General features: G+C 41.7%; 1 protein-coding gene and 1 long non-coding RNA gene across 36 annotated transcripts in view; one reads left to right on the top strand and one right to left on the bottom strand.

Moving 5' to 3' along the window:
• The window catches only part of LOC148423271 (homeobox protein PKNOX1-like), a 200,194-nt gene that overhangs the window by 89,361 nt on the left and 90,249 nt on the right, over positions 1-20,584 (bottom strand). For 26 of the 35 annotated variants that reach the window (XM_088414723.1, XM_088414719.1, XM_088414728.1 and 23 more), the window contains one exon: positions 3,353-3,432. The exons of the other annotated variants lie outside the window; for them this stretch is intronic. In XM_088414723.1, coding sequence (XP_088270849.1) covers positions 3,353-3,432 — 80 coding nt within the window. The remainder of the gene's footprint in view (positions 1-3,352; positions 3,433-20,584) is intronic. 35 annotated transcript variants of the gene reach the window in all.
• The window catches only part of LOC148423272 (uncharacterized), a 32,231-nt gene continuing 30,828 nt past the window's right edge, over positions 19,182-20,584 (top strand). The window contains exon 1 of the long non-coding RNA XR_015865595.1: positions 19,182-20,371. This is a non-coding gene — a long non-coding RNA (uncharacterized LOC148423272). The remainder of the gene's footprint in view (positions 20,372-20,584) is intronic.

Raw genomic sequence — 20,584 nt, forward strand, 5'->3', positions numbered from 1 at the left:
TTGTCATCATTACACATATTCACACTTTCTAGTAATTCATAACCATTTTAATAATTTTACCCATAATTCCTCATTCCCATTTTCCTCACCAAAACTTTGTAACCTTCTATCTTGGCCATTCCTGCTCCGATTCCCACCGTTCCAACTTTAATCGATTCCCCCAATTCTGGCCATTCCATGGTGGTATCCATATTCCTTTTCCCAGAATTTGAAAATGACCCACAATTCCACTTTTTCAGTTTTTCCCTTATATATTTGCCATTCCTGCTCCGATTTCCACCATTCCAACTTTAATCGATTCCCCTAATGCCCGCCATTCCATTCGTGTATCCATTTTCCTCTTCCCAAAATTCAAAATTTTCCCACAATTCCACAAACTGTACCTTTAATGAACCAATTCATTTTCAATTAGGTCTTTCATTGTGTGCGCCTTCAGCCTTCGTTGACTACTTCTTAGCGAAACAAAGTACTCCCATTTCCCATGGGGTCGTCAGGTCGCCATCTTGGACACTTGGCTACATACACTGAGACTCCATTTCCTATCAACCCTCAGGGGCGGCCATCTTGGATATCTGATCAGACAGCTCATGAGGGTTCAGCTCAACTTCCACCCAGGATGGCAGCCATCTTGGTTAACTCCGAACAATAAAATCAACACTCTCCAAATGTTGAACATCTAAACTATTAAATATAATCCCCCAAAATTCAGAATTTGAACTTTAAGTGTACTTTTTTCTTACTTTTTGAAATGTTGTGATATTTTACAAAATTCAAAGAATTGTTGTTTTTTCACTTTAATGACTACAGGTGTTTGTCCGATTCAGTCCATTTCAGCATTAAACCATTCATTTTGACCCTGCTTATGACCTCCGGGTGTCATTTACCCATAATGCATCTTTTTTGCATAAGTAATAGCCCCCTAAAACTCGCGAAAAATCTGATTTTTGATGTTTCCTCTTGTGATATCTCCATTTGCGTCAGACCTATACTTATCGTTCCAATTTTAGGTGTTTCCCATTATGGATTAGATTGCCAAGAACACCCTCGCACCAAAAATTTCAAGTTTTTCCCATTTTTTTTACCCATAATTCCTCAGTTACTTGTTCTTGCCAAAACGTTGTAACCTTCTGTCTTCGCCATTCTTCATCCGATTCCCACCGTTCCAACTTTAATCGATTCCATTCATACCCGCCAATTCAGTGGTGTATTCATTTACCTCTTACCAGGAATCAAAATGTACCCACAATTCCACACACTGTACCTTTAATGAACCAATTCATTTTCAATGAGGTCATTCATTGTGAGGGCCTTTGGTCTTCGTGGACTACTGTTTAGGAAGACAAAGTACTCCGTTTCCCATGGTGTCGTCAAGCGGCCATCTTGGACACTTGCCCACAGACACTGAGACTCCATTTCCCATCAACCCTCAGGGGCGGCCATCTTGGATATCTGATCAGACATCTCATTCAGTTCTTCCCTTCTGTCTATGCCAGTCTTCATCCGATTCCGACCGTTCCAATTTTAATCGATTCCCCCGATGCCCGCTGTTCCATTTTTACCCACGAATCAAAAATTACCCACAATTCCAATTTTTCAGTTTTTCCCTTATATCTTTGCAATTCTTCATCCGATTTTGACCGTTCCAACTTTAATCGATTCCCTCAAGTCCCGCCATTCCAAGACAGTATCCATTTTCTTCTTCCCACAATTCAGAAATTACCCACAATTCGACTTGTTCAGTTTTTCCCTTATATCTTTGCCATTCTTCATCCGATTCCAACCGTTCCAACTTTAATCGATTCCCCCAATGCCCGTCATTCATTGCTGGTATACATATTCTTCTTCCCAGAATTAAAAATTTACCCACAATTCCACTTTTTCAGTTTTTCCCTTATATCCTTGCCATTCTTCATCCGATTCCGACTGTTCCAACTTTAATCGATTCCCCCAATTTCCGCCATTCCACATCATTCAAAACCTCTCCCTTCAGGTGTTTCACCTTCACACGCAATTTCTTCAGGAATTGCACACATTCTAGTTGGAAATGAACCGCGAAGATAAACGCAACTAGCAAGTCATGAAAGTCTTTCTGATGAAAAAAGGAAGAGTGGATTTTGTACTGAAATAGCTTTGGGACAGCTGTTTTGGGTGAGGTAAATGTTTTTGCCATTTGATGTCATTCATATTCAATTGACATGTTTGGTTGGGTTTGGTTGTTGTGAGTTTGTGGGATTTTGTTTATGTTTCTGATCCACTCTCGTTAGTTTGATTTGGTCCACCTGCCTGGTGATACTTGGTTCAGTTTTGCTCCCAGTTTGGTCCTGCCACATTTCCTTGTAATTTTTTTTTGAGCCACATATTTCTCAGTTTTCCTACATTTTTTGGGTCCCCTTCCTTCCTCCTCCCAACTCACAATGCCCAGATGTGACTCTTATATTCAATTGTCATTTGTAATTTAGCGTACAGTCTTGTTAAAGCGTGCCTGCTCTTCGCGGACTTCACAAAACTTTGTGGACAAATAATTTGACATTATAATATGTATAATATGTATATAATATGAACTTTTTCAAGTGAGCAGCTAATTTGCTAATACGGGTAAAGGGGAAAAGGTCGGGAGCTTTATCAGTCGCAATTGTTTGTAACATTATTAAGTGCAGTGGAGGCAGCAGTTTTATTCATTTGCATGTAAGTGAGTCATGTGTGTTTGTGAATTAATTTGGAGTTTGCATGCGTTGTTTTATATGAATTACTAACTATTTGCTTGGCGTTCTGTATGAATAGTTTTTTTCTTGGTCAGCTCATTTATTTCAATTAGTTCATGTCTTAACAGCTAAGTGAAACCATGCTGTCCTCACTGAGATAAGTATTAACTTAGTCCGAGCACACAGCAAGCTAAACTCTTAAGTGACGACGCAAGACGTCGTCACAGTAGTTTGTAGCTTTGAATGCACACCTCGGCATCAACATCAGTAGTGAAACTAAAATTCAAGAAGGTCACTCGAACCAGCCATGTTTTTCGATAGCACACATTCACAGCAGGTGTAAAAAAGAAACTTAAATTATCTCACAATTCGACAGCAATTGCCTTGTACATTACTTTATCTTTTATATATGACCTTACCAATTTAACAAACAACACTATACATACAGGCCTCGCCCCTGTAGGAGTTCAAGACGGGTCTTGATCGGCAGGGATTCGATCACGTTCTTTTACCCAACTGTGTAACAACCACCCTCGAAAGCTTACCAAGCGTTCTGTTTGCAGTTTGAGGCAAAATAGAAGCATAGCAAGAGTCGTCTTGAACAAATTACTCTAAATGAAAGGCAGAACAGAACCATTCAAACTCGCTACCGTGGGAAAGAGACAAGACTGCGTTCAAACAGTGAAAGCTGGACAATCTCGGAACTGGCTGCATGGTGACGTCACAGAGCCTAGGACGGAAGCAGACAGGAAGCGTATCAATATCTATTTTACAGATATCGTTTTGTATTTAAATATGGATTTAATGACCGTTTATAGCAATTTAAATTGTAGTGAACGAAAATCGTGATTCTGATTAAAATTGCTTTTTTTTTTGGCACACCCCTATTTTTTATTATTTTACTGTATTACAATCCCAGGTTTGAAATATTCGATCAATTGTGTGTAGCATGAATAGTGTGGACTTTCTACCATAAAAGACACATCTTCCTTAATTTTCCGTGGCTATTCAAATTTCTTTGCGAATATCGTGTGAATGAACATATTAGTTTGTTGTCTTACAGGTATTACCTCTGTTTTTAATCTTTACTTTAGACTTCTAATCTTTAAACTTGAAAAAGGTAGAGCCTATAACTTTATCTGCTAGAATTCCTTATTTGCCATAATGCCTGAGGATTTTAGGGTTTAGGAAGTTTGTAAATAAAAGCAAACTGTTACGTTAAGAATGACCCTTTACTATATATGGATCCTAAAACTATCATACAAAATAACAGGTAAGTCCAGAAAATACTTAAGTGGTAATTTTACATCTTTTTAAACATCATTATTGTGCACTTTTAAATTTTAGCAGCTCATGCTAGCTTTTTTTTGTTATCATACAGCAATTCTGTTGTGCAGTGTGTTTATGCTACTTGTTGGCCAAAATGTAGCACACGCTGCAGTTTATTGTTATACAACATCACCATAACCACCTACAGAATATCCACCCATCCATCCATTTTATAGAGCCACTTATCCTCACAAGGGTCGGAGGCTTGCTGGTGCTTAGCCCAGCTGGCTTTGGGCAGTAGGCAGGGGACACCCTGAACTGGTTGCCAGCCAATTGCAGGGCACAATGAGACGAACAACCATTCACGCCCCCAATCACACCTAAGGACAATTTAGTATGTCCAATTCACCTGCCACGCATGTTTTTGGAGTGTGGGAGGAAGCCGGAGTGCCTGGAGTGCCCACGGGGGCTCGGGTAGAACATGCAAACTCCACACAGGAAGGCCGGAGCCAGGTGGAGTCGAACTGGGGTCCCTCTAACTGTGAGGCACATGTGCTATTCACTGTACCACCTAGCCGCCCTCCTACAGAATAAATGTTGGATAATAAGCAATTGTATATGAACAGAGTCTGCTGTCTAGCAGACAAAGATGACTCAAATCATGTTCTTTTACGGCACCAGGGAAAGACCAAACCAAAGACACGAGAGCACTGCGTGGACACATAATATGCTCAGCCACAAGATGTACATCTTTCTACAAGCATGGGGTTTACCCTGATTCCTTTGAAGGATCAGGCTAACGTGCTAATCATAGTGCTGTCCCTTCAAATGTTTACTCAGATGCAACTTGTACTGAATCTTCAGTTGCCAGTCATTTGCAGAGCACACAGAGACATTCAACATGTCAACATTCAAACATCAAATCACACCTAAGGACAATTTAGTATGTCCATTACACCTGCCATGCATGTTTTTGGAGTGTGGGATTCCCGTGTCCCGTAAGTGTATGTTTGCTTCTTATTCTTTTGCTACTTTATCCGTTTTTGGCCATTGTTGTTCCTGCCTTATTTTTCCTATTAAACAATTTACTTTTTAGTCAATCTGCCCTGCGCTTCTGCAATTTATTGGTTCCACCTCTCCCACGTCCTGCACCTACTCATGTCGCCATACCCTGCCATGACAATAAAGGGATTAAAATACAAAATAAATACATTTTAAAATAATTTTTTGATCTTATCTTTAAAGATTTACAATACAATACAGATTAAATGATTTGTACTGGTTTAAGACTTAAGCCAACCTTTCACTGAATGTGTAATGAGTGTAATGAGCAATACAGTGGGCCCCCGTGTTACGAGATTAATCCGTTCCACGGTTGGGCACGTAAGGCGAATTCAACGTATGACGGTCAATCCAAATCTATGTTAAAAAGCTAATTCGTTTAGAACCCCAGGTAAAAACATCAAAATTGTACATACATATTAAAAATGGGTACCAAAACAAGATAGTAAGTGCTATGTGTATATAATATAAATGTATACAATAAGAAAACGTCATAAATAAAAAATATAGAAAGGATTTATTTACCTTTGAGTGTTTCTTGTTATGCCCATATTCCCTAATAAGGGTTATCTCCAGCATCGTTTCCAAATAAATCATCTTCTTACTTCTCTCTTTAACATCACCAGCAATCTTGGGACCCATGGCTAACCCTTTCAACTTTGAATTAAGCAGTAAAATGCACTATAAATACAATTTTTATAACCACTCACTATCGAACAAAGCTTTACTGTTCCGCCTTTTTGAAACAAGTGAGGTCGACTAATAGCAGACTACCATCTTCGTGAGGAGCAGACTAGAATTGTAGTGATGCGTTGCAGGGACGGCAACTGAAAATAATTGTAATTGAAGATGAGATGAAACATTGTCACTGTTGCGGCTACTCATGGTAGTAACAGTGGTCCGAGGCCTCGTGTACTTTTCCACTCCCTGTCTGGATTGAGTCAACTGTTTCTCTATGTTGTGGTATGGGTAATCTTTCTACAAAAATGAACACGCTAGGAGCTAGTTTGATGCAAATGTTTTTTCTAGGTTCCTTCAGGGTGTCCACCACCTACTGCCCGAAGACAGCTGGGACAGGCCAAGGCAATGACCCTGATTAGGATAAGCGGCTATAGAAGATGGATGAATTTAGTGAGACAAATGAAACATCAATAAAAGTATCTTTCTCACTCTTATAGACACAGATACATGAATGTATGCTCAAGTAATTTTCATTGATCCCTCACTAAATCTTTTTAAAATATGTGGTGGTGGTGTTTCTGTGTATCTTGATCATACAGTGCTTAGAAAATATAATAATAACAAATCCCTATTCTTTTCCAAGTTTAACCCAAAAGAAAATGCATTTCATTGTGATTTGGATATTGAGTTTTGATATATATTTTTTTAATTTACATCGTTTTATTAACTTACCATGACTAAAACATTATGCTTTTCATTTGTTCACTCTATTTTGATTTTTCTCCCGAAGATAAAATCTTTAAGCTGTGATTCTATGTGTGTTCCCCCACAGCAAGTTAAATGTGGTAGACAAGGGCTAAATATTTTTAGGCTTCACCCCTTGGTCACGTGTTTCAAGAGTCAGAAGGAGGGAGAGTATGATCATGTGATCTGATATGTGTAGTATTTTGTAGTGTTTTGATCAGGACACCACTTAAGATGCTAGCGCATATGATGGATGTCTGGGAATCGGAAAAACAGACGTGTTCGTAAGGTTTTTTTTGGGGGGGAGGGCAACAGGTGGGGGAATCTGAGTCTGTTGATAATCACCCTCTAATAACCCTACACTGGACATCACAACCATTCTCGGGCAATCTTTTTCCACGTCACCGAACTTGGGACTGAAAGAGGCTGCCTGCGAGAGCGACCTGCGAGTACATCGCATACACATAATTAACCTCATTATGCTCTATGACTGAATACGATTGCCCTTTTAAAATAAAATGTTACACGATACATTACCATTTCACACTCGTAAAATAGTATTTAATATAACATGTTTTCTGTCAAATAATTACATTACTGATATACATAAGAGCCAGCCCAGCCCAGCCATTTTCTATTGCCCATTTGGGGTCGGGGCATGGAGGCAGCAGCTATAGCAGGAAAGCCAAGAGTTTTGTATCTCCAACCACTATGTCCAGGGGCTCTGGAGGGATCCCCAGGCATTCCCAGGTCAGCCAGATGCCTGGACTACCTCAAATGGTTCCTCTCAACGTGGAGGAGCAAAAGCTCTATTCTGAGCCCCTCTTTGATGACCAAGCCTCTCACCCTATCTCTAAGGGAGAGACTTGACACTCGCCAATTTCGGTTGTTTGTATCTGGGATCTTTTTCCGTCATGATCCACAGCTCATGACCATAGGTGAGGGTAGGCACGGAGATCGACTGGTAAATAAAGACCATCACCTTTGGATTCAGTTCCTTCTTCCCCGACAAACTTATGCCAAACTGGTCAAGAGTCCGCATCACAGCAGACGCAGCACGGATTGCCCTGTTGATCTGCCGCTCTCACTCATCATGCTCTCACTCATGAACAAAACCCCAAGATACTTAAACTCCTCCACTTGAGGCAGGACACTACTCCTCAGCACCCCTGAATAAACCATACTGTGGAGGCTGAGGGGTGTGATCCCTCTTTCTTTAATACTCACTAATAAATGAGTACATATTGTCAGGCCATAAACAATTCTGCACATGATTTCCAATGTCGTATGAAAATCTTTGCTGATATACACAATTTGAGATCTTTTATAATCCACAAATCCTTAAATTTACATACATCTTATATGCAACTCCCCCCTTTATAAATTGGACCCCTCCTTTATTGTACTTCTTTTTAGTATTGGCTACACAATACACAAACATTTGTTCAGTTCTAGAATTACATTAATGATACAGTGGACCTCCGTGTTACAACATCCCTGATTTACGTTATTCTCATGTTGCGACGTGGAATACTGAGTTTTTTCATCCCCTCTTTATGACATTTTCCCGGGTATGCAACCAAAACAACTGTCATGACCCTAGGGGCTTGGCTGTATTTGTGTTGTTTTGCCTACATCTGCTGCTGTTTTTAGGTCATTGCACTTATTTACCATTACCGTCTAACTGCTTCCATGCAATACATGACTACAATGCTGATCTACTATTGGTCGGCGTCTCCTCATAGAGATAGTGGTCTGCTATTGGTTGGCCTTGCTTGTTTAAAAAATGGCGGAACGGTAAGCTTTGTTTAATTGTGAGTGGTTACAAAACCGTATTTATAGTGCATTTTACTGCTTGATTCAAAGTTGAAATGGTTAGCCATGGGTCCCAAGATTGCTAGTGATGTAAAAGAGAGAAGTAAGAAGATTATTTATATGGAAACGATGCTGGAGATAACCCTTATTAGGGAATATGGGCATAACAAGTGGCATTCAAAGGTAAATAAATCCTTTCATTTTTTTTTTATTTATTTATGATGTTTTCTGATTGTATACATGTTTATTATATATACGTAGCACTTACTATACTATTTTAGTACCAATTTTTAATATGTATGTACAATTTTGATGTTTTACCTGGAGTTCTAAACGCATTAGCGATTTAACATAGGTTAGGATTGCCCATCATCGGACGAATTCGTCTTACTGTCGTAACTGTAAATGATATTTTATCTGAACATGCTGAATATACATTTACTTATAGAATCATATGCACAATTACAATCATATCTCAATATCTGATGAATTCTAAGAAACACAATTTGATCACATTACACTCTATGATCGGATTGCCACTTTTTAAAAGTGTTATATGATGAATTTATTTACAAATTTATTTTCACGCTTAATCATCACATAGCATTGAATGGTCTGATCATGGTCGAGGGTATTATGTATTGTGTCCCAATGATCCTAGTACAGGGGGTTGACAACATTTAACATTCAAAGACATTTTGACCTAGTTTCCATGTATAAGACAACACTGGGAGCCGCAAACACATTATTAAATCTGAAATTAAGATGTTTATATATAAAGTGGTGTCACTCCCAAATTTGCCAAAAGCACCTGCGAGATCAGAGGAGAAAAGTCCAAGGTAAAATTTCTATTTGCTGAAAAGCTGTCCACTTCGCAAAATAGGACCAGTATTTTGACAAACCATTCAGAGCGGGGCCATAGTAATGTGAAGTTCGCGAAAACAGGCAGAGGATTGCATCAGAGAAGATGACACTTCGACATCAAGAGGTTAGAAGATTTGTTAGGAGATATGCTGCCGTTTTCCACAGTGGATTCACCAGCATTTGGAAACCTTGTCAGGAGGATCCCTGTTGCATCTAGCAATAATGACAAGGTAGGCTAAAGCTATTTTTTACTGTACAACTGCTATGAATAATATTCTATATAAATAAAAAGGTGCAGAGCAGGTGTGGGCTTACTGATTGCCCCCCGGCTCAGTGCCTGTAGGCGCTATATTGGGGTTTACCCCAGTGGATGAGAGGGTAGCCTCCCTCTGCCTGTGGGTAGGGAGACGGGTCCTGACTGTGGTTTGTGCTTATGCATCAAACAGCAGTTGAGAGTACCCCCCTTTTTTGGAGTCCTTGGGGGGCTTGCTGGAGAGCGCTCGCTCAAGGGACTCCATCATCCTACTGGGGGACTTCAATGTTCATGTGGCCAATGACAGTGAGACCTGGAGGGGTGTGATTGGGAGGGACCCCCCCCCCCCACCCCCAATCTGAACCCAAGTGGTGCTTTGTTATTGGACTTTTGTGAAAATCATGGATCGTCCATAACAAACAAATGTTCAAACATAGGCATGTCCATATGTGCACCTGGCGCCAAGACACCCTAGGCCACCATTTGGTGATCGACTTTGTGGTCGTGTCATCAGTTTGGGTGCCACATGTTTTGGACACTCAGGTGAAGAGAGGGTTACAGCTGTGAACTGATCAACAGGTTGGTGGTGTTTTTGTTCCAATGGTTAGTGAGAATGCCGGTCAGACCTGGCAGACTCAAATGTGTAGCAAGGGTCTGCTGGAAACGTCTGGGAGGGTCCCCTGTCAGGAGTTTCAACTCCCACCTCCGGCAGTATTTCTCCCACACCCTGAGGGAGGCTGGGGGGGTTGAATCCATTAGGACTGTGTTTCGTGCTTACATTGTCAGGGCAGCTGTCCTGAGTTGTGGCCGTAAGGTGGTTGATGCCTGTCGTGGGTGCAATCCCCAAACTCAGAGGCGGACACCAGCGGTAAGGGATGCTGTCAAGCTGAAGAAGTAGACCTGTCGGGCCTTTTTGGTATCTTGGACTCAAAAGGCAGCTGACAGGTATTTGACCGACCAAGTAGAGTGTGGCTTCCGCGCTCACAAAGGTAAAAATTCGGTTGTGGGAGGAGTTTGGTGGGGCCATGAAAAGCAACGTCCGGACGGCATTGAGAAAATTCTGGTCCAGCATCCGACGTTTCAGGAGGTGGAAGAAGTACACCTTCATCACTGTGTACAGTGGAGATGGGGCACTGCTCACCGCAACTCAGAACATCATGAGCTATTGGAAAGAATACTTTGAAGACCTCCTCTACTCCACCAACATGTCTTCTTTTGTGGAATGGAGTTTGGCGCGCCAATGTGCGATCCACTATGCCTGGGGCTAAAGTAACCAAGTTGTCAAAAAAACTCCTTGGTGGCAATGCTCCAAGGGTGGGTGTGATCGGCTCTGGATGTCGTTGGGCTGTCCTGGCTGACACACCTCAACCACATCGTGTGGACATCTGGGAGAGTGCCCCTGGAATGGAAGTTAGGGTGGTGGTCACACTTTTTAAGAAGGGGGACAGGAGGGTTTGTTTCAACTACAGAGGGAAAAGAATCCTCAGCCTACCCAGTAATTTCTATTCAGGAGCGCTATGTCGACTTGGAAAAGGCATTTGACTGTGTCCCTTGGGGAGTCCTGTGTGTGGGTTGCTTCGGAAGTATGGCGTACCAAACCCCTTGATAAGGGCTGTTCGGTCCCTGTATTATGGTTCCTGTATCACTGATGTCAGGGTTTTGTTCACATTGCCGGCATTATGTTGATTCAGTTTCCAGCGGTGGTGGGTCGTCAGAGCTAGCCATAGCCATTAATCATTTACGGTAATATATTGACTCCAACCAAACATTATTAAATTTACACTTCCCCATTAGCTGCAGTGACATATCTAACCTGTAAATAATCTGAACATAGGGTATAAATGATATCCTCCTGATTTTGGTGCGGTTTAAATGATTAGTTCCGCCTCTCTGTATTTACATTATCTTTGATTAAATATTCGCGATTGACAAATAAAAACTTTGAAGACTGCAATAGAGAGAAGTTACAACCAGCACAATTTTTAAGACCCAAATAAAAAAATCAAGACTTTTTCAAGACTTTTTAAGGTATTATTTTCAAATTTGAAATTCGATGCTTTTAAGACTTTTTAAGACCCCGCGGGAACCATGCATTAACAAGCAGTAGAAATTTCAAATGGGAATTTGGAAATTATAAGTTTTATTTCGCTTTGTATTCTTTTATATGCTCAGTAATTTTCGAGAAATGAAGAGGAAAAAAAACTTACAGAAGCAACCGTTTTTTCAAGGTTTCACTGTATTTGATGAATGACAATAGATTTCTTCTTGGTTTTTGTCATAATCTTTTTCCACCAATGCGAGTGACGTCACAGATCTATTTGATTTACAGTTGAACAGCACTGTCACTAGTAGCCTGTGCTGGATCTTGTGGCAAAGTGCTAACCTGTGTATCCCTGCCGCATGAGTGCCATCTGAAAGAGTATTCACAACTGCTGGGGACAGGACAGATTAACACGGTCAAAAGCATATCTGAAATGAAAGAATGTTCTGTGCTTTTTTTTCTCTCTAAAAAGAATGCTTAATGTGTGCTCAGAGATGTCAATAATGTGTGGGTTCTGAAAAAGAATAAATAGAATTAAAAGAATTTGTTGATTTCAATCATTTCCTTCTGTTTTTTCAGTCATGTTAATATATATCCCATGGATATTTTAAACTAAAATTGCCCAATATATCACAATATGTATCACAGTACGTTTTCTATATCTCACTACATCTCAAAACACTTTTAAAGACTAAATACCCAGCCCTAACATATACAGTAATCCCTCATTTATCGCGGGGGTTACGTTCCAAAAATAACACACGCAAAGTGAAATCCGTGAAGTAGCCAGCTTTATTTTTTTCATTATTTTACAATGCAATACTAAACTATAGAATAAACCCAAAAATCAAAACCTGTTTTAAAGCCCCAAATTTGTTTAAAACAATCATTTTAAGATAGTAATACAAAGTTGGAAACATTGTCACTTGCGTATTTCACAGTCCCAGCTATGCCTCTTCGTCCTGAACCCGCACATTGTTATGAGTAGTTTCTAAGCTCTTTCTTTTTCTGAGCAAGAAGATTTTTTTAAACGGATATGCCCGGACATCGAATTAAAGTGAAGCCTCTTATATCATAACAATACACTTGAAATGTCAATTTATTACAAAAGAAATCTAGGTAAAAGTCAGATTTCCAAAGCTGCGCATTTCTCCGTTGCTCTCTATGTAGGCACACAAATGGGTGTGTGCTCTCGGCTCCTCTACGAGTCACGTGATCGGCTTTCAGAGCCTAAGCTGTCAATCAATGTGCTAATTAGCACGTTTGCGCACACTGGAGAGACACAGGAAAGACGAAAGCAAGGTTTTGGATCCTCTTGCCTTTTGTAATTGACAAGTGAAAAACCAATACAGTACAGCGTAAATATTTTATTTCAAGACAAGAGTAAAGCCCCTTAGCCAATCAGGATTCAGAGCACAATGCGCTGTAAAAAATATTCACGCTGTATAAAATCCATGAAGCAGCGAACCCGTGAAAGGTGAACCACGAGACAGCGAGGGATTACTGTGTGTATATATATATATATATATATATATATATATATATATATATATATATATATATATATATATATATATATATATATATATATGTATATATATATATGTACAGTCGGCCCCCGGTTTACGAACACCCTGTTTTACGAACAATTCGATTTACGAGCGTGGACCACGGAGATTTTTGTCCCCCACTCACGAGCAAACCTTTCGCCTTACGAACAATCCGACATGCCGGCCATTGTGTATGCATATATATTTTCGCTTAGCTGCGTCAACAAAATCAGCAGTTGACGCTTGTGACAGTAACGTGAACGCTATTGCTCTTACAACGTCACAGTCACTGTCTCAGTCACGGTGTTAGTCACGGAGTCAGTCACAGAGATGCCATATGCTATTGGTCGATTAAGGTCACCCGGTCTCACTCACGGAGATGCTATTGGCCGGCGTCACGTCAGTCACAGAAATGCTGATATCCTATTGGCCGAACGCCTTTATCTAGCTTGATGGCACAGCTGGTTGGGATGGAAGGAAGGAGAGAAAATGAGTGAAAAACGGAAGGAAGGAATGTTGTGACTTTGCAAACTTTATCTGTTAGACACAGCTTCTAAAATTGCTAGTAGCGGTAAAGGAAGAAGTAAGAGGATGATGACAATAGAAACGAAGCAGGAGATAATAAAAAAAAAAAAAAGAGGGAGGCACACGCATAGTTAACCTTGCTCGTGAGTATGGCCGTAACCGCTCGGCAATCTTCTAAGGGCAAGACTTTCCTTGCCGGGGTACGGACCTCGCTCGACAACAAAATGGAGAGGCTTCTTTTATTATGGATTAAAGAGAAGGAAATCACCGGTGATATGTTCTCGTTTGAGAAAAGTTCTGTTTAAGAAAATAATTAAACAAATTCTGCGGGTTGGTCTCTGCTCCCCTCCGCCTCCACCCAGCTCAAGTCACGTCGCCCCAAAGGTAAATGTCATTTTTCCTTTGTATATTTATGTTATTTAATTTAACTGTACAGTAGATTATGTTACTAATTTTTAATATGTGTATAAAGTCGTGATGTTTTTACCTAAGGTTTTTGCACGCGTTGCACGCATTCACTAATTAACATAGGTTTGGATTGCCCGTCATACGAGCAGTTCGAGTTACGAGCGTAGCCGCTGAACGGATTAAGTTCGTAACCCTGGGGCCCACTGTATATTATATTATATATATATATATATATATATATATATATATATATATATATATATATATATATATATATATATATACACACACACACACACACATATACACAGTGGGCCCCCGGTTTACGAACTCCACCTCTTACGAACTTTTTGACTTACGAGCGTGGACCGCGGCGATTTTTGTCCCCCTCTTACGCACAAACCTTTCGTCATACGAACAATCCGACAAGCTGGTCAATATGTTCGTACAATTATTTTCGCTTTGCTGCATCAATGAAATGAAATGATCACGCTTGTAACGGCAACGCTGAACGCTATTGCTCTTACAATGTCACAGTCGCTGTCTCAGTCACGGTGTCAGTCACGGAGATTCCGATATGCTATTGGTCGATTAAGGTCACAGTCCCGGTCTCACTCACGGAGATGCGGATATACTATTGGCCGACGTCACGTCACTCACAGAAATGCCGATATGCTTGGCCAAACGCCTTCATCTAGCTCAGTGTTTCCCAACCTTTTGATCACCGCATCACATTCAAAGCCTTGAGGGTGCTGTCCGCGGCACAGTCAATGCCGTAAATTTAGACAGCGGACCGGGGGGATAATTTCCCGCGGCACAACTGACAATATCTGTGCCACTGTGCCACGGCACGCTGCACACAGCGGTTGAAAAACATGGATCTCGATTGATGGCACAGCTGGTCGGTGTGTTGTGAAGACTTTGCAAACTTTATCTGTTAGACGTGGCTGCTAAAATTGCTGGCGTTGAAGGAAGAAGTAAGAGGATGATGACAATAGAAACGAAGCAGGAGATAATAAAAAAAAAAAATACGAAGGAGGCGCACGCATAGTTAACCTTGCTTGTGAGTATGGCCGTAACCGCTCGGCAATCTTCTAAGGGCAAGACTTTCCTTGCCGGGGGACGGACCTCGTTCGACAACAAAATGGAGAGGCTTCTTCTATTATGGATTAAAGAGAAGGAAATCGGCGGTGATATGTTCTAGTTTGAGAAAAGTTCCCGTTTAAGAAAATAAATAAATAAATTCTGCGGGTTGGTCTCTGCTTCCCTCCGCCTCCACCCAGCTCAAGTTACGTCGCCCCAAAGGTAAATGTCGTTTTTCCTTTGTATATGTTATTTAATTTAACTGTACAGTAGATTATGTTAGCGTATATATATATATATATATATATATATATATATATATATATATATATATATATATATATATATATATATATATATATATATATATATACATATTGTAGGGGTGGGAATCTTTGTCTAACGATTCGATTCTGATTTGGAAGGCTCTGATTTCATTCAGAATCGATTTTGAATTCTCAATGATTCGATTCAATTACTTTAACCCTTTCATGCATGACCCATGATATCCTGAGTTGAAAAAATGTTGCTATGTGTTTTTATGTGTTTTTAGACGTAAAAATAAGAACTGATTTGGTTCTGTTTTGATACACCAAATTTTCAAGGAGTTATGAAAATGTCCACATAGGTGGACAGCATGTGTTTGTGGAGTTTAACTAAAATTTAAAAAAACTAAACAAAAAAAACAAAGATCAAGTGATATAACTTTCAATGTTTATTGAATTATGCAAAAACTATAACAACTTTTCAAAAATATTTTGCTCCCTTCAATACACCATTCTGGGGTTTTCGTTTTCACAGAAAAATGAACTACAGTAACTTTGCAACCTTCAGTACTTCAATTTACAAAACTAAACAAACTGCAGTGCTTCAACTGACAACTTCACAAGGTTAGGGCTAGGCCACAGGTGAGGTGCTACAACCCTGCAACAACGCTGCGTGCTTATATACTTCCAGTACTAGATCAGTTCACCATCTTCTGTGAAAATTTGCCATGCACCCAGGGCACACAGCCCCACTGCAACACAAGCAGCTGTACTATGTTTTTAGTGTGCATGCAGGGTCTTGGTATCTTTGGGCATTGTTTATGTTGTTCAGCTGGGACAGTGGTTTCCAGGACCAAGCCTGACCTTCTGGGTTACCTTGGATGCAGGTTTGCGCTTCAGCTGGGGAAGTGTCACTTGGTCTCCCCCTTTTGCAGACAGTGCCTGAATTTATCAATAAACGGGCCACAGGTGCCTTGAAAGGCAGAAGACCATCCTCCTCCAATCTAGAGAATCTGAGGAGATGCCAGGCATTCACAATGGTTACATCAAGGAAGTGGAAGAACTTTCTGATGTGCCAGTGTTTGTTCTTGCGTCTATGTGCATATATTGCCAACATTTGGCCCATCAGGTCAACCCCTCCCACATAATCGTGACATCTTCACCATTGGTGACAACAGAGATAGCTCCTCTTCTTTCCTCTTCTTTCTTCTTTGAGTTCTGTTACACTCCTGAGTTTCGTTTGTGCCCTGAAGCCTGTTGACCCGGCATGTGCCAGTGCCATAGATACTTTGTTCCTTCAAGTAATCACTTTATTGGGGTTTGTATTGCTTGATACACAATTTGCCTTTGAAGACAAAGATGTGGCAAGACGAAGAAACCTCACGTTGCTGTGCTAGTGTACATCTTTACTTTTCGCATGCCGTCACAAAACTGTACAACATTGTCCAAACCATAAAAACCAAAGCCACCTGGTTCAAAGCATCAAAGGTTCATTCCAACATGTCTACTGGGTGAGAGAAATGGTCCTTGTGCCTGCCACTGCTCCCCCCGGAACACCCAGAAAGGCCGAACAAAAACCCCACAGGGTAGTCGCCTGTCTGAAACCCTGAGTACACAGTCCGGTCCTGGGCGGTGTATGTGACACCAGGGGTCCAGGTGTGACAGGAGTAAGGGTAAGACTCTCAGCATGAAAACCACGAGTTGGCGTTGCCAAATGGATGTTCTGACCTGAATGCTGGCAGGCACGATGGGTTTCTGAGGGACCAGCCTGTGCCTGGGCAAGAACCTGCTGCGGCACCACCACCAGCTGACCCGCTCCGATGTATACCAGGACCATACCTACAGGCATGGTGAATTCGAGGGGCAGCTGGATGAAGCTGGCTTGAGGCCTACTGCTGAGGCCGGACAGACATCAGTGTTGGATGAGGCCGTCCGGCTGGACGATCCCGGTAAACGTCCTGGGACTCTGGAACTGGATTGCACCAGCCGTTCTCACCAGTACCTGTACCAGCCTGTTGCTGGCTTGCTTGAGCCCGAGGGCACTGAGGGACTGGGCGACAGGACCCTTAGCAGGGTGCTGGCCGGAACCAGGTCAGAAGAAGGCTGACCTGGTCCCAGCCTGTGTCATTACCTGATGTATGTGGCTGGTCGAGGGACGCACTAGCTTATGTCATGTGAATTGTGCCTGTTACTCATAATGAATAATGCACAAAACCTGTATATTGCTATATACAATGCATTTTATAATCTAATAGCATAAAATGTTGATTTATACAAAAGAAAACTACTACAGATAAAGCATTGTCAAAAGTGATATACTGTTCAGCAATTGCATGTAATTGCATGCAATCCACATCTGAAAAATTGCATTTTCCTCCCAATCTAAAATCAATACTTGGAAATTTTCACAACTATGGTGATTATTAGGTGTTACCTGAAGTAAAAATATTTTTTTTTACCTGCAGGAGTCTCCTATTATAGAAGGATTGAGCAGAAATCCCTGAGGTGCCAGGCATGTTTTCATTCCTGACAGCCATCTTGAATGTTGACACTATTATTCTGCAGTTACAATGGTTGACCACATAAAGCAGTGTTGGGTGGATTCACAGACGTCCACTTTAGAGGCTTATAAGCAACACTGCCCTCAAAACCAATTCTTATTTTTGAAAATGACGTTTTAATAGCTGTCCACTGCAGTAACCGTCATGCATGAAAGGGTTAAAATGATTTCTGTTTCAATCTATATGAGTGCAAAGAATCATCAAAGTTAGTGGGTCATTTTTTGCAAGACAGAATAACAAAGGGACAAAAAAGGGGACAAAAATAGCATGTTGACAATTATAAATATTTTTTAAGCTTACAATAAAATACAGTGGGCCCCCGGTTGACGAACCCCCTGTTTTACGTATTTTTCATCTTACGACGTGGACCGCGGCGTTTTTTTGTCCCCCTCTTACACGCAAACCATCCAACGTGCCGGTCAGTGTGTCTGCACTATTTTTTTCGCTTTGCTGCATCAACAAAAACAACTTTTCTCGCATGTCACGGAAATGCCGATATGCTATTGGTCGATTAAGGTCACAGTCATGGTCACAGTCACGGAAATGCAGATATGCTATTGATCGATTAAGGTCACAGTCAGGGTCTCAGTCACAGAGATGCCTACATGCTATTGGTCGGCGTCACGTCAATCACAGAAATGCCGATAGGCTTTTGGCCTAACGCCTTCATCTAGCTTGATGGCACAGCTGGTCGGTGTGTTGTGAAGACTTTGCAAACTTTATCTGTTAGACATGGCTTCTAAAATTGCAAGTAGCAGTAAAGGAAGAAGTAAGAGGATGATGACAATAGAAACGAAGCACGCGATAATAAAAAAATACGAAGAAGGCACGCAAATAGTTAACCTTGCTAGTGAGTATGGCCGTAACGGCTCGGCAATTCTCAAGAACAAGGAAGCTATTAAAGCAAGCAAGTCTTCTAAGGGCATGACTTTCCTTCACAGGGGACGGACCTCGGTCAACAACAAAATGGAGAGGCTTCTTCTATTACGGATTAAAGAGAAGGAAATCGCCAGTGATATGTTCTCGCTTAAGAAAAGTTCTCGTTTAAGAAAAAAAAAATAATAAATTGTGCGGGTTCGTATCTGCTCCCCTACGCCTCCACCCACCACCAGCTCAAGTCACGTCGCCCCAAAGGTAAATGTCATTTTTCCTTTGTATATTTATGTTATTTAACTGTACAGTAGATTATGTTGCCAATTTTTTATATGTGCATAAAGTCGTGATGTTTTTACTTAAAGTTTTTGCATGCGTTGCACGTATTCACTAACATAGGTTTGGATTGCCCGTCATACGGCGAATTCGAGTTACGTTGTGGCGGACACTAGGACCATGTCTCTCACCCAGTAGGCATGTTGCTATGATCCTTTGATGCTTTGAACCTGTTGGCTTTGTCTTTGCTGTTTTGGACTTTGTTGTATCAGTTTTGTGATGGCATGCGAAGAGTAAAGATCTCCACTAGCACAGCAACGTGTGGTTTCTTCGCCTCGCCACATTGGTGACCCCGGACGTTAGAATGGTGACCCCGGATGGGTCATCTTGCCATATTATTATCCCAGACGTTAGAAAGTTTCGTCAGGCTGTTGGAGATGTAGTTTCGCCACATGGGTGACCCCGGACGTCAGAATGTTTCAGCGAGGAATCACCGTAGACGTCCCACTTCGTGGCATCCCTCCACCAGCCAACTATACGTCAGGTAATGCAGCAAGCTGGTACCACGTCAGCCAGCCAGCACCCCGACAAGGGTCCTCTCACCCGTCGCCCAGTCCCTTGGCGCACCAGGGATCGAGCCAGCCAGCTACAGGCTGGTACGGGCGCTGGTGAGAACGGCTGTGCAGTCCAATTTCGGAGTCCCTGGCCATCGACCGGGATCTTCCAGCCGGGCGGCCTCATCTACTACCGATGTCCGTCCGGCCTCAGCAGTAGGCCTCCAGCCACCATCATTCAGCCGCCCCTCCGATTCACCATGCCCGCAGGTATGGTCCGAGTCTACATCGGAGTGGGTCAGCTGGTGTTGGTGCCGCAGCAGGTTCATGCCCAGGCACAGACTGGGACGCAGCCGCGACCGGCCGTCCCTCGGAAGCCCACTGTGCCTGCCAGCATGCAGGTCAGCACTGCCACTCCGGCTCCTGTGGAACTTCAGAACATCCCTTTGCCAACGCGACCTCATGGTTTTCACGCTGAGCGTCTCACCCTTACTCCTGTCGCACCTGGGGCCCTGGTGTCACATCCACCGCCCAGGACCGGACTGAGACTCAGGGTGCCAGACTGGTGAATACCCTGTGGGGTTTTCCGTTATGCCTTTCTGGGTGTTCGGGGGGGAGCTGTGTGGATGACACTAGGACCATGTCTCTCACCCAGTAGGCATGTTGCTATGATCCTTTGATGCTTTGAACCTGTTGGCTTTGCCTTTGCTGTTTTGGACTTTGTTGTATCAGTTTTGTGATGGCATGCGAAGAGTAAAGATCTCCACTAGCACAGCAACGTGTGGTTTCTTCGCCTCGCCACAACGTTTTCAAATGAGCAGCTAAATTGATAGTATGAGTAAAGGTAAGGGGAAAATGTCGGGAGCATTATCAGTCACAGTTGTTTGTAACATTATTAAGTACAATAGAGTGTAGCCTATAACGTATTTTTATACATTTGCATGTAAGTGAGTAATATGTGTTTGTGAAGTAATTTGGAGTTTGCATACATTGTTTTTTATTGATTAGTAACTATTTGCTTTATGTTCTATATGAATATTTTTTCTTGGTGAGCTCA

The sequence above is a fragment of the Hippichthys cyanospilos genome, chromosome 5, assembly GCF_059441005.1.
Source record: "Hippichthys cyanospilos isolate Australia breed blue-spotted pipefish chromosome 5, RoL_Hcya_1.0, whole genome shotgun sequence".
Lineage (NCBI taxonomy): Eukaryota > Metazoa > Chordata > Actinopteri > Syngnathiformes > Syngnathidae > Hippichthys > Hippichthys cyanospilos.